Genomic DNA, 15221 nt, shown 5'->3' on the forward strand with positions numbered 1-15221 from the left:
CACAGTTTTCAAGATATAATTATTTGTTATTGCAAAACAATAAAATTTTGTTAGCATATTTCAATAACATTTTTTTGGGTCACCTTCAGGCAGAAAGAAAGTAAACAAGACATGTACTTCCATTCTGCCTGATGTTGACCCCTTCCCCTAAAATATGGCCAAAAGATGTGGTAAAATATCCTTGTGTTTCAATTTACTATAATGGATATATATGTTTCCATGTGTATGTATCCTACATAATAAATCAATGTGGCACCTTCTACTGAATGGTACAATAATAAAAAATCCATACAAAAATTTTACACTCTGGGTATTCAGGCAATTAAACAAAATAACTATGGTATATGTAACAACCAAGAATGTAACTCTCAATAGAACTGTATGAGAGGGTTTTGTATGCTGGAAGGTAGTTTCCTCCCATTTCTCATTGTACTTAATATTTAGGTGTTAAAGAAATCACAAGAACACTGACAATAAGGACATTTGGAACAGACTGAACATTTTCTAACTTTACAATTTTTATCACATCCCATAGTACTTGTGCATGAGATTTTTTTTTTATTGTTATATACTCAGTTTGCCAAACATTTCAACAGTGGTGTCAATCAAGTTTCCTTTGCAGGCTGAAAATGGTGGCCTATTTTAATTAGCTGAAAACCAAATACTGGGAAGGGTTGAAAAAAGAAGCAACAATAAGAGATGATTCTCTTGGCAATTTCAGTGTTAAATTTAACATCCTATAAGGTAATGCTACAAAATATGTAACTAAGAAGTTGCCATTATTATATAATTTAGGTATTTTTATAATGCTGCTTATCATATGAAACTACAACACCAAAAACACAGAGAGAGATAAAATTTAGTTATTTACTTCTTACTCAACTTCTGCTGTGCATCTAGCAGAGTAACAAGTTCAGTGATAGAAGCTTGATGAGATTCCTCTTTCATCTTCGAGTTTAGCTGAAACTGCTGTTCAACTTTCTCTAATTGTGTTCTATGGACAGTCACCTGAAAATTTTAAGTAATGTTACAACAAATTTAACTTTTGAAGTTTCTGTCACACTAATTAAAATATTTGTAAAGCAAGCTTCATTATATTAAGCAAATTATTAACACGTTAAATTAGATTCTGTCTCAAAAACATAAGTAGTTTTTTAAAAAAAATATATGCAAATGAAATTATTCCTCAATTGAAACAAATAAGTTCACTGCTTTTACATTCTATAGTTATAATTGGTCTACTTTATTCATTAATCTTTATCACAGGTTAGAAAAATTTAGATGTTGAGTGTATTATATTAAAACGATGTTAAATATATAAATTAGCAATCAAAGTCAATATCAAATACAATTGTGTTTCATAGGTGGTGTGATGCCAATGAAATCTGATTCATTTCTGGAATGGCATGTAACAGCTCTTTCTGATGCAAAATATTCATACACTAAGATCATTAAATGCATTAAACATGAGTATTTAGAATTTCCGAGTTGTGGATACTTCCTGTTTATAACTGAATTTGAAAACAATGGAATATGGATCAATTTGGGTTGAAGACAACCCAGAAAGAGACCTGCAACAAATCTTGTCATATTTGTGGTATATAAAATGCAGCATTTTGTAACAGGTGAGAATCTGCAAACAAAAAAGTTAGAGTGAAAAGTTATCTATATGACCCAAGCAACAGCAATGTGATCAAAAAGGATATCTATCTAGAAGACAAAACTGGCTTCTATCTGATCAACTGTAATGGTACAGTCACCAGATGGAAAGTCCATAGACTTCTGTACAATTAGACAGTTGAAATTTACTAGGAAATTACTGTCCTAAACACTAAATAGATCATAGAAAACTTGCAGAAAGAAGTGTTGTGATTTTAATAAGACAGCATTTGGCAATAGAAACTATGCTGAATGATCCAAGACCAGTTAAAGCACACAGCAATACGAGTTGTAATGACATGGTGGAACTACAGAATTGTTTAATATAACATACTCAACTTGACATTATTAAATGTTTATAAAAATATTAAACTAACATTTTAAAAATACATCAAATATTTCAATCTTGAAGAAAAGTGTTTTTTCCAAAGTTACTCAATTGATATGAAAAAGAAATGCTTAATTTCATGTACTTAATTTAATTAATTAAAGTGGTTCATTCTATATTATGACTGTTAAAAAATATAAGCAAAAAATATGAAGCAAACCCAAATAATCAAGTGTTTTGTAAAGATGTTTCAAGACCTTTCTGTGTGAAATCATTTATATAGCATAATTAAGCTAAAATATGAATGAAGTTTTTAAACACAACCGAACTTTGAGAATGAGTAAAATACTTGTGATTAAAAAGTTTAAACTACTCTTATTTCCAACATATTAAAAGAGGTTGTCTTCTTGAATTATGAAAAACATTTATAAAACACAATTGACAAAAAATATTAATTACAATTTAAAATCTATGCAAAATATACATATAAAGGATTCTCCACTAATTAAATCAGTAGACTCCTACATTCATAATCGTAAATTGAAACTACATGTTACAATTATAAATCTAATAATTAGAAACAGTTTTCTATCTTAACAATTCTAATTTTCAAATTAAATTTTGTGTAATTATAAGGTAATGAATATTTTAAGAAACCTGTATATTTAGAACTAAAAATTCTGACCTCTTTTTCATACTTCTTCTTTAACAACTTTGTTTCTTCCTCAAGAGATTGGCAGTTGTGGCGAAGTTTTTCTAAGGAATTGGCAAGATGAATTTTTTCTGTGGATACACTATCGAAGTCTGACTGTTTCTTTTTTAGCCACTCTTTGAAACAATTGTTCTCATTTTTGTAATGTGTAATCTGTTGTTGATGACTGTAAAAAATACATAGAAATAGTAATCAAGTATATTTATTTCATCAGAATGCATTAACAGAATTTACTCTGGTATAAACCATCACTTGTGTATTTTCTTATTTCACACCAAACACCAGTGCTGATCTAATAGCAGATAAACATGATCAATGCACAATTTGGTGCATTATAACAAAAGAGATGAAAGTTCAATATACAATCAATAGATGTATACTGATAGCTAAAGTTAGAGAAGACTGCAATTTTCAGAATTATAAAAAACAGATCATGGCCTTTTCCAATTATGTGAGTGGTTCATATGCACACTGTTTATGGTTCAGAAATGAGAAATTTGAAGTCAAAGTCTTTGATATGATATAGAACTTAAGATTTCATCACTTCAGGCACTTACAATGCTCCTTAATTCAAGTGGGCTACAAGTCCAACCACACGCATAAAAGGTAAAAGTATTAACAAGAAACCAGGGACTGTTTAAGGAACATTTATGATTCACATTAAAAAAAGTTTATATTAAAATTTGCAAAGAACTAATTAGTTTAATTCTCTTGATGTTGGCCTGAAAATTTAATAAAAGAAAGACAAATCCAACACGTGGATTATAAGCATAAAATGTTGTCTTACTTGTACCAGACAACCATTAATTATTGCTCCTTGTTTGTTTTAATGGTTCAGAACTTAACTACAGTATCTTTTACAAAATATTAAATAAACAAAACATCTTCACATGAAAGTACCTTTTCCTTATCCGTTTTAATTCTGCTTCTAAAGTTTCCAGTCTCAAATTAGCTTCATCGCGTAAACGTTCTGCCTTTGTTAATCTATCTGTCAGACTTTTCAACAGAAGGCTATTTTCTGGTCCTTTACTTATACCATTCTTATATACAGCTTCTAACTCTAGTTCCACTGATCGTTTCTCACGAATAGCTCTTTCTATTTGAGCTTGTTTGTTGGTATTTTCCTATAGATAGAATATGAAATATAAAAATATAACTTAAATAAATACCAATTATACAGGCTGTATGTTTTTCAAGTTTACAGTAGCAGCAAAAAGAAAAAAGAAAATTACATGTCAATGAAATTTCAGTATGTTTGTTTATTTGTTTTAATTTTGTGCAAAGCTACTCGAGGGCTATCTGCACTAGCCTTCCCTAATTTAGCAGTGTAAGACTAGAGGGAAGACAGCGAGTTGAACCCACGACCCTCAGATTACGAATCGGACACCTTAACCCACCTGGTCATGCTGGGCCATATTTCAGTATGTAACAGGGGTTTTGATAATTTCATGTACACATACAAAATGATAAAAAGCAAGATCCTTTGGTTAATAATAAAGTTAAATGTGTACCTTTTACTTGAAATACAAGATAGAAATTACTTTGTGTAATTTAAGCACAAAAATACACAATAGGCTAGTTGCATTGTACCCATAACAGGAATGGGTTATTTATAAATTTTAGAACTATCTAAGTTCAAATCTGTCTGTGATATATATATTTTTCAAATACTTTTTTACCTGCAAACTAACAAAAAATAAAACACAAAATTCGATAAGACTGATGTGTTGATTTGTTTATTCAGCTTTGTAGTCTAATCTAGATGCCTCATGATTTGCTACAGCAACCCTCTTTGATGACTTTTGGCTAAATACTATAATTTTTAATAGAATTAATTTTAATTTCTGATTGTATTCTACTTCAAATACTCTTGAAAAAAGTTTTAGTTGTATACAGCTTTATTAAATGATTTGTATTAAATGATCTCCTTGTGTGTGTGTGTGTGTGTATATACTGGAGGTCCCCAAAAGGATTTCAGGTGGCACCCACCACATGCAGGAAATAAACAGGGATACCCACTTTAAAAAGTTTTGCCCCTAAGCTCAACAAGCACGAGCTGCACCTTCATCTTATTCTTACCAACAATAAGGTGAATATCACTGTCTGGTCACATGCAGTTCTACACCTTGCACTGAATAATCAACTTGTTTATTTCCAGGTACATATGCAAATTAGAATGTAATGATTATTACTTTAGAATTACATTTAATAGACAATAAAGTTCATAAGTTTTTGTTCATTTTTTCTTTAGTACATTGTGTGCATTATTACATGACTATTCCCCACTCTCAGTTGACTGTTGCTTAGATATTTAGATTGATTAAAAAGGATTTTCAAATAGTAACCCAATTACCTATATTATATATATATATTATGAACCAGAGTGTCTGTTTGAGCATTAGTATGTCTCTCTTTTGAAAAGCTGTGCATACAGGAAAAGCTCAGTATTTACTTTTGAATTGATAAGAGACCAGGCATGAATAATGAGATGTCAAATCTTATTTCAGAATTGAATATTTAACAATAAATTGTTAAGAATTACTCACACTGTTATTCACATTCCAAAATGTGAAATAGCTTAAAAAATAAAAATGTAAAATTACCATGTGTTATTTTCGAATTGCTCTCAATAACTTTTTATGGTGGGTAGTGTAAGTAGCTCAGAGTTGAGTGAAACCAAGAATGCAACATAATTAACATTTTAAAAGTCCACGAAATAACTTAAATTTACAGATTAAGTTTTTCCCATCACTGTGGATAGGTACTTTTACTTGCATGCATGTGTAATGAGTGTGTGAATACATCAAAGTGTATGTATGATTCAAGTTATATGGCACAGAGAACAAATTTTCTGAGATTTGTTGTAAGTTGATCAATTCATCATTCACCACCACAAACTAACATACAAGTAACTAACATTCACAAAATTTTCTTGTAAGGAAATATTTTCTTAAACCAAATAAATAAACAACCACTTGAAAACTATTTCTGCAACAGAGTTTGTGAATCACTTCCTTAAACTAAATAAATAAACAACCACTCATAAACTGTATTTCTGCAACAGAGTTTGTGAATGAGATTATTGTCATGATTACATTCATATCAGCTAAAAAAAATTTAATTTCATGCTAACAAAAGAATATTTTTCTCTGTGACACATGTAAAAAAAAAAGTATCTAACAAAGGCCCCCCAAAAAATGTAAAAGGATGATGTGTATTTTATGCCTTAATTCAAACATTATTTCAAACAAGAGAAAACTGTTGCAAGAAAATTCAGTGTATAATTTAAGAATTAAATTAAAAAATTTAAACACTGCAAGAGAAATAGCAAATTAGCTTAATAAGATATAGTAGCACTAAGTCATAGGAGTGTATGGCTGTTTTCTCGTTTCCCATTGTGATATCTAGAATACTTATTCAATTTTCTCATAACTTCTCCTGGTGGTGAAACTCCTGCCAAATGTGGAGGCAAATATATTATAGGTTTACTACACTATTATAAAAGTAACACAGACTGCCTTATGTGCCAAACAGTATGAAGGCATGAAATGTCCCCATCATCTACACATCAGTCGTGAATTAAATAAAACCATTGTGCCATAACAGTATTTACAGAATTTTAATCCTAGAAAGTATCAGCTGTCACTTCTAGTAATAAAAACATATTAACAAAATTTTAAGATAAACAGATAATGTTTTTCTGACCAATCCTAATGTTAAAATATTTACTTTGTGATATGTTCTATTTCTAACCTGTTCTAAAGTTTGTATCTCCTCAGTGAGTGTTTTTAGGTTTTCATTGCATTTCTTCTTAATGTTTTCAACCTATAATGTAATAAAGCAAAATTTATAAAAATTAGAAAAAAAAATCCAAAATTTTGTAAAGATTTTTTAAATCAATCATGTATCACATGCATAATATTCCACATATTATAAATACTGAATTCAAATCCTGTGTGTCTTTCTGAAGTTGACTGTAAATACACAAACAAAATAAATCTAATTTAATAAGGTGAAAAACATATAGTGGATTTAGGCTAGCCTACTAAAAGGTTCTTCTATACCCTTTGGTATAAATTTACTTCTGTTATAAACTAATATTGTACACACTGAGTATGTAGAAAATATTCATGTGAAAGTTTTAAGAATTGTTCATTTCAAATAAGCATGTCATTTTGTTTAATCATTTAGTCATGAAAAAAATATATATATACATTTAGTGAAAATTAATACATTTTGATAAAGTAAACAAAATCACAAGGAAGGAGTGCATTAAAAACAGCAAGTCCAAACCTCTGACTAATTATAATAGTTTTTTATAACTTAAAAAACAAGCTCAAACAAAAATAAATTTAAGAGAAAATGCTGCACTAATTGAAAAGATCCCAAAGTATAGTGTGGGATTATAAAATGTACCCTAGGTTTTGGAGGTGACTGTGGAGGAGACATCATGGTCCTTGCCATCGCAACAAGCACACATCAAGCAACCATGACATAACGTCTTCGAGTGACCGAATTGCTGACACTGGAAACATCTGAGAGGGTTTGGAATGTATGGCTGTACCCTGCAATTAAGATAACCTGCCTTGATGGTGGCAGGTGGACGTGGTGATATGAATGTCAGAATGAGGACATTGGTCGGCATTGTAATTCTATCTTTGGGAGTGGAGATACACCTCACTGCAGAAACTCCCTAATTGGAGAAACCAGCGAGAATCTCTGACTCAGGGATGTTCTTCAAATCCCTCTCAACAATAATTCCTTGTGATGAATTCAAAGTAGCATGAGGCGTAACCTCAATGGGTATATCCCCAATTGCCTTTGAATGCAAGAGGAGTTCACTGTGTTGAGATGTGGATGTTTCTATCAATATGTCACCAGATTGAAGCTTCTTTAGTGACTTTGGAGAGCCAGCAAGTCCCTCTAGACATCTGTCTTAAAGGTTTGTCTGAAAGAGAATGTTGTATAAGAAAATGAGATACAGGTGTTACAGATGTTGAAGATTGCTGCTCAGAATCTTCAAGACGTGGTCATTTACCTATGCAATATAAGATTTTATTTGAAGGATCCATAATAAAATAAGGAATATTTCAGTGCCCACTGACCCCAACCACCATTGAGCCATGCAAGGGGACACACTACAATGTCAAACAAGGACACTGCAGCAATGCCAGGGTTTTGTGAGCACTATACTCAAACACCAATATCAGATACAATGTCCACAACAGCTGTTGAGAACATCCAACACTGATACTTGGTTGACTCTAGTCCAAGTGGACTAGCTGACTGACCCTAGAGGGGCCACCCTAAGGCCCCCCCATTTACAGGAATTCAAGACCAAAGTTGGACCCCTCAACTACCAGGATCCTCTCCTCCCCTTCATGGGTCACCATGCATGGCAAACACATGGATGGATGTTTAGATCCCAGAGGTAAACTGAAAGAACAGAACCTTCCCTGGGAGGTCCCCTCACCATGTACAGGAACAAACACTGAGGATTATTTTCTTTACCTCTAGTTTTCTATTTTTATGAAAAAAGTTACCTATGTTATCTACTAATTTGTTTAAATAACTGTATGGGATCATTCATACTAGTATAATTTGTATTCTGTGTTATCAATCAGGGCCTTTCTACCACATTGGAGGCTGGAATGCTAACTTCAAGAGGTAAGTAAGTTTATTTAACTTTCTTTCCCACAAATGGTAGTACCTTATTTTTAATTGTTTATGTATTTTTTTTTACTTTGGAGAGCAGTCACCTTCCCACAACTATCTGGAATCAGTGAATGGTAACATAGATGTGGGAAGTTGTGGGCTTGAGCACCCTCATCTCGCTCTCCTAATTTCTATTTCTATAGCTACTCTTTTATTTCTTATGTGAGACTGGCAAATGGAGGTTAAGACTGATAGACGGTGTATCCCCACCACAACGTGGGTCCTACTTCTTCAGTCATCTCCAAAACCTAGGGTACATTTTATTATCCCACATTATAGTACCCTGGGATCTTTTCAATTAATGCAGCATTTTCTGTTTAATTTATTTTTGCTTCAACTTGTTTTTTAAGTTATAACAAACTAATATATACAAATATATGTATCAATATTCTAGCCACCTCCTGCTTTGTTCGAACTGCTGCCATTTCCATCAAATGATTTATGGATGTCTGCAGACGCTGAGCCTCCTTGACGGCTTGATGCTCACGAAACACTGCTTCATCCTTTTCCATAACAGCATTCTCTGCTAAACGAATACTTTCACGAGCCTGTTGTATTGCTTCTGCTTCATGAGACTCTATATTTTCCCTGAAATGTATTAATTTAATACTTTCTTTAGTACTTGCTCTTATATATTCATATGTAAATATATAGTGATAACTAATAATCCACAAAATTTGATATTTTAATGTAAAAAAATTAACTGAAAATGACATTGCATTGGTATTAGCAAATATTCAACAAACATATCTTCCTTAAAATAATTATGAACAATACATTTTTTAATTGTTAGTCCGTTTTACTGATCATTATTTGGATAACTTGCTCCGAGATTCATATATATAGAACTGATACACAAAGAAAACCAACATAACACAATTAACAAACTCATTAGCAATATCCTGGAGAAATATTCCATATCTCATCTATAGTCAATGATCCAAAATATAAAACTACATAATTTAAAAAAATATGTCTTTATATAGAACTGATACACAAAGAAAACCAACATAACATAATTAACAAACTCATTAGCAATATCCTGGAGAAATATTCCATATCTCATCTATAGTCAATGATCCAAAATATAAAACTACATAATTTAAAAAAATATGTCTTTATCAATGAAAATACAAGTATCCTTTACAAATGACAGGCGGCAGAAAAAAAAACAACTAAAGGAATAAATAGTTCATTGCTTCCCTGGTTTGTATTAGCCATGTGGCTAGTTTGTCGTAATCTGAATTAGCCACAAATATATTATATTACCTATGAAAGTTAACATACATTTATTGGTCATGTATGACAAGAGCTGAATAGTGTATATCATTATAGACCAAAAATGTTGAAACTTTTGTAACATTTTTTTCATCACCTTGTAACTCAGTGAATCTATGGTGCTTGTGGTTGGTTACTGGAATTTTCTGAGTAAGCAAAATGCTAAATAAAGTATTCAGGTAAGTTGTTCACAATACATGACTGGAGCTCTGTCAATAAAAAAGAAATGTGGCAAAATTATCAGCCAATGTAAATGGTAATACCAAAAAGCTGTTCAATTTTGTGGATTGAAAATGTAAATGACACAACAGTTGATACATAACAGTTACAATATTCTGCATATGGTGCTTCCAATTAGTCAAATAGCAAATGGCTATTTCTGTACATCAAGGCACAAATCAATTAGAAAATAAACTTATCAATAATTTAGTACATTTATACAGTCATTTAACACTGCTGTGGTTAATGGAAATCTTTTCTTCTCACCAATTTATGTCACTAATTTAAATGGCAATGGAAAGTAATGAGTGTCTAGTGCTCACACAGTTTGATTCATTTCAAATACAGCTTTTAAGTAATTGTATGGTATCTTGGTGTTCTATATCTGTTGAGATTCATCTTTATCTTTTTTCAGGTACATTTTATTTTGTTTACACAAGCTATTTACTAAAGGTCCCTTACAACTGGTTTACTTGCATTATTTAAAAATAAATTACTACTTTGCAGCAAAACTTTTCAATCTAAATATACAAAAAATAACAGAAAATATATGACCAATAAAATGAAATTCCTAAAATAACTATTAGAAACAACTGATTTATCCAAGTACAGAGCAAGTGATATAGCTGGACAATTTTGTTTAGTAAACAAAAAAACCTCAAAAAAATAAAAAAAAGTATTTATTGTTATACATAAAAATATCATTAAAACACTGCTGAATTAAATCCTGATAAAATTTTAATAGTTAAAATAAATTTGTTAAAATTTATAATGGTGAATACTGAAGTTTAAAACATTACTGAGTACATAATATGTGATATACAAGTTAATAAATATTAATGGAAATTATGAACATTATTATTGCTCATCAAAAAAACAGAGTAACTATTATACCTGTTATTATACATTATTATATAAATACTGACTGAAACAAATAAATAAAGCAGTGGTACTTACTTGCTGTGTTTTACAAAACTATATTATCTAATTCTGTAACACTTTTCATCTCTGTTTTACAAGTGTTTACATCTGTATATAGTTACTTAACAACAATAATTATACACTGTCATACACAGAATACAGAAAACTCAAAGTACCATAAAGTAGACATGCACTAAAAGCCACATTAACAAAATCACCTTTTTGTAACTTACAAAGCACTTCACATGAAAACATTTGTAACTGTTATTCAGATCCATGCACAGGAATTTAATTTTGACTACTACTGATAGGGAAGGAAGCATGTTAAACACACACATATAACTAAGCCATATAAACTTGTACATCATTACATTCACTAAAATGATTAAGTCCATATGCATAGTCACTGAAGGGCATGCTCCTACTTTCTTCCTTGTGCACACTGAGGTTATTATTAATATATAAGGACACTTTTACTTTGTTAAATTTCAAATCTTCAGAAACGAGATGTAAAACAAATAGTAGACAATATTTATCACATACAGTTTAGCATTTATGTACATATACAAAATTTTAAGTTGAAGCACTGTGTGTTACTTACTTTTGTTGCTGAACTTTATTTAGTGTTGCTTCCCTTTCTTCCAAACACTGTTTTAAATACATCACCTCATCTTCTTTAGTTAATAATCTGTGATAATATCAAAAAGAAAAGAGTTGTACCAATAACAAAACATACAAACAAGTAATTGTAGCATAACTGTACGTACCTTTACAGATTTTGTTCATCCTTACTTACTAAATATACTTACTCCTAATCAAAAGAAATTATGCTTCACGCTTACCTGTCTGTACATTTTCAAAATACAAAATGTTCTGAAAAAATTTTTTTTTCATTTGTATTGAATATATTGCTCAAAACAATTATCGAATAATTCACATTGTCTACATTCTCACTTTTACATAGCACAATTACTGTTATAAATGATGTTACTAGCACCACAGATTTAGTTGTTATGAATATCAAGTGTCATATTATTTGATATCAAATGTTTACCACTGGTATCCATGTACCTAGAGCAATGCACACATGTTCAACAGTATTCAAATCCAGCAAGATCCTGAAAGCCCCTTTTGCTTTATACATGCCTTTACCACAAAGTTGCTAACAAGTTAAGCACACTTGAGTTATGAATTACATAGTCTGTAGAGAAAAATCTCAACATGGTCTTCTTATTTATGATATTTTGGCATTTTGTCCTCTTATCCTATGAGTGATGCTCTACCCCTTATCCCAGCTTGAATAGTTATGTGTAACACTGTATCTGGAAAAACTCATGCTATTATACTCAGACACATTATATTTACTGGCAAAGTAAAGAGTAATGAAAAAAATCAGCTTTGTTAACATTATCAGTAATCTATAAGCATTGCTTTGTATAGTAAAATTGTATTAGTTATATGATACTGGTACCTGCAGTCTAAAGCAGGTACACAGAAAGTAGTCCCCCTACTAAAGAAATAAATTATCTATTCATGAACATTTGATATACATCTAAAGAAATGTTACAAATGTATCTACAAACTTCAGGTATATTAACTGATTTTTTCTTCCTTTTGCTTCAGTTGCTCCTGCACCTTTCAAAGAAAATTGTTATATTTAAGCCTCAGATAGCATATAGTTTTCCTGCCTTGAAAAGTGGCATGTCATGTTGCACATTTTATCTTGTGACACAAAACCTATCTTTTATTAAACTACTAACCATTCTATTATTCTTTACATCATGAAATATAGATACCTCTGTTGAAGCCATGCCATGCTTCACTATAACTGAATCTATGCAATCTACAACTGTTCAGAATATTAACTTGACAATATATTGTACTTCCTAGTCTTTATTTACAACTTCACCACTGAAGAGTGCACATCAGATTACAAGACACTTGTTTTGCAAAAGAGTTCCACCACATTATTCAATAATAGTATCAGTGCTCTGAGAACATAGCTAGTGTATATACCTGGGCAGCAACATACAACAACTTCCTAAAGCTGTGAGAAATTAGCTAGGGTACCAAAACGTTCATAACTGCAACCAAAAATATCAGTGGAGAAAAAAGTAAAGAAAGATCAATTGACAGAATGGACACATGGAATTTCTGAAGTTTTAGAACAGGAGCAAGATAGTAAATGCAATGGATCAAAGAAAAATACAAGCATTATGTGTACAGGTGTTTAAATGGAAGGGAAAAAATCAATACTGTTAGGTAATGATTACAATGTTTTAGAGTGGTGAAAGTACAAGAAATGGGGTAGGTATAAATTTAAATAGAATTTAAAAAACACTAGAGGTTAAAAGAATAAGTGACAGATTAACGAGTGTGAAATTACCACTTGGGGCTAAAATGATAAGTATATATCAGCATATGCACAGTAGAAACAATGTTTAAGAGAAAGAAAATTCATGATGGGCTCTTGAAGACCTAATAAGGAGCATACCCAAGTCAGAGGCAATAATCATTGGAGGAGATCTGAACTGTTGTGTGAGTGAAAGGGAGGAAAGTATTGGTGTGGTTCATGGAGGAAAAACGTATAGAAGCAAGAGTAACGAAAGAGAAATCTTGCTGGAGGTGGTTGATGCTCTAGATATATACACTGCTAATACTGGCTTTTCAGAAGAAAAAGGAACATTTTATTACTTACAGAAGCAGACTACATAAAACTCAAATTGATCATGTGTTAGTAAGAAAGAGAAACAGAACAACTATTGTGGACTGTAATGTGATTTCCTGAGAAATAGTAATGATCTACATAGAATACTGGTGGCAGACATAAGGATAGGGAAAAAAAATATCCAAAGAAAAAGTAAAATAAAAGTCTAGACACTGATGGAGAAACATAAGATCACTCAATATAAAAATGAAGCAACAAAATTATGAGAAGCAACACAAGGAAAGAGAGTAGTGAACAAGACGGGGAGAGTATTTAAGGAATAGAACACTATGAAATACTGATGTGGTGAACCAGAAACTAAAGTTTGTGGTGTCACAGAAGGAGGAAATTCACATGGGAGAAAGACATGGTGGTGGAATGCGAAAGCATCTGGGACAATAAAACAAAAGATAAGAGAATAGGAAATACTAATGATTAAAATGAATAGACAAGAACTAGATATAGATAATATAAAAAGAAAACAAAAAGTGAAGCATGTAAAGAGTGGTATTAAAATCTAGGAAACCAGAAGGACAACAGGCAATATACAGGATAGTAAAATCAAGAGAGAAACGCAAGAGAAATGACGGAGAAATTAATATTGTTAAAGAAAAATAGTTGTATTCAAGTAGATGAAAATGGTATTAAAACAAGAGAAAGAGTATCATGATGAATGTGGAAAATGACAGAGATTTGTGAAGTGCCAGTTATGGTAGGTCCAATGGAAAAAGTCAGAAGATTGGAGATGAAGAAAGCTATTGGAAAAATAATATTTGAAAAAATGAGTGATTCATTGGCATTAATAGTGGAAATGATACAGATTTTGGAATGAGAGGGCACTAAATGGATATGACAGCTTCTGCAGGAAATATGGGAAGAAGAGAAGACACCTTCAAATTGGGAGAAAATTACTGGTGTCTATATTCAAACAAAAGGGCTATATACTAAACTGTGAAAATTATAAAGGCACTAAGCCAACTGAATATATTTTGAAAGTCTTTGAAAGGGTACCAGAAAATAAGATAAGTACTACAGACTGGTGAAATGGAGTGTATTTTTATGTATGGGAAGGGTAAAGTGAAGGTTATAATATAATCATAGCCAAGGAGTTGCAGGAAAAGTTTTCAGAGAGAAATACAAAGATTTATTGGTGCTTTGTGAATTTGGAAAAGTGTATGATATGATGCCAAAAAATACCATTTACTGGTGACTCAGAAAGAAATGAGTCCCATAGAAGCTGGTGGTGAAAATATGAAACCAATGTATGATGGAGTAAAGCAGTAATAGGAAGAGGACAAGGAAGAGTTGGAAGTAGAAGTATATCTACACCAAGAATAGGCTTTATAGCCCCTTCCCCTTTGTGTTACTGATTGATATTTTGAGAGAAAAGGCAAGGAGAGGAGTGCCTTAGGACCTCTTATTTGTGGATGGTTTGGTTATAATAGCTGAGACAGGAATAGTTTCAGATAAAAGACAGTAACAACTTTCATACATAACAGATAAACAAATTTAAGTTACTAAGTTCTAACATTTGTGAGAAAAAAGGCTGTGGAATTGAAGCAAGGGAAGCAATAAGAAATAAACAGAAGAAAGTTTCAGAATTGATTCTTGACAAAAAAACTTAAGAGCAAAGTATACAAAACATTAGTTAGGCCAATTCTGAATTATGGAGCAGAAACTTA

At 31.4% G+C, this 15221-nt stretch overlaps 1 protein-coding gene across 22 annotated transcripts in view; it reads right to left on the minus strand.

Annotated features, from left to right (window-relative positions):
* Positions 1 to 15221, minus strand: part of LOC143253235 (sodium channel and clathrin linker 1-like) — an 88532-nt gene that overhangs the window by 11688 nt on the left and 61623 nt on the right. For 19 of the 22 annotated variants that reach the window (XM_076506732.1, XM_076506730.1, XM_076506728.1 and 16 more), the window contains 6 exons: positions 11434 to 11520; positions 8813 to 9002; positions 6453 to 6524; positions 3600 to 3823; positions 2673 to 2865; positions 872 to 1008 (listed from right to left, as the gene is read on the minus strand). In XM_076506732.1, coding sequence (XP_076362847.1) covers positions 872 to 1008; positions 2673 to 2865; positions 3600 to 3823; positions 6453 to 6524; positions 8813 to 9002; positions 11434 to 11520 — 903 coding nt within the window. The remainder of the gene's footprint in view (positions 1 to 871; positions 1009 to 2672; positions 2866 to 3599; positions 3824 to 6452; positions 6525 to 8812; positions 9003 to 11433; positions 11521 to 15221) is intronic. The other 3 variants (XR_013029459.1, XR_013029460.1, XM_076506733.1) reach the window with 3 other exon arrangements.

The sequence above is a fragment of the Tachypleus tridentatus genome, chromosome 6, assembly GCF_004210375.1.
Source record: "Tachypleus tridentatus isolate NWPU-2018 chromosome 6, ASM421037v1, whole genome shotgun sequence".
NCBI classification, from domain to species: domain Eukaryota; kingdom Metazoa; phylum Arthropoda; class Merostomata; order Xiphosura; family Limulidae; genus Tachypleus; species Tachypleus tridentatus.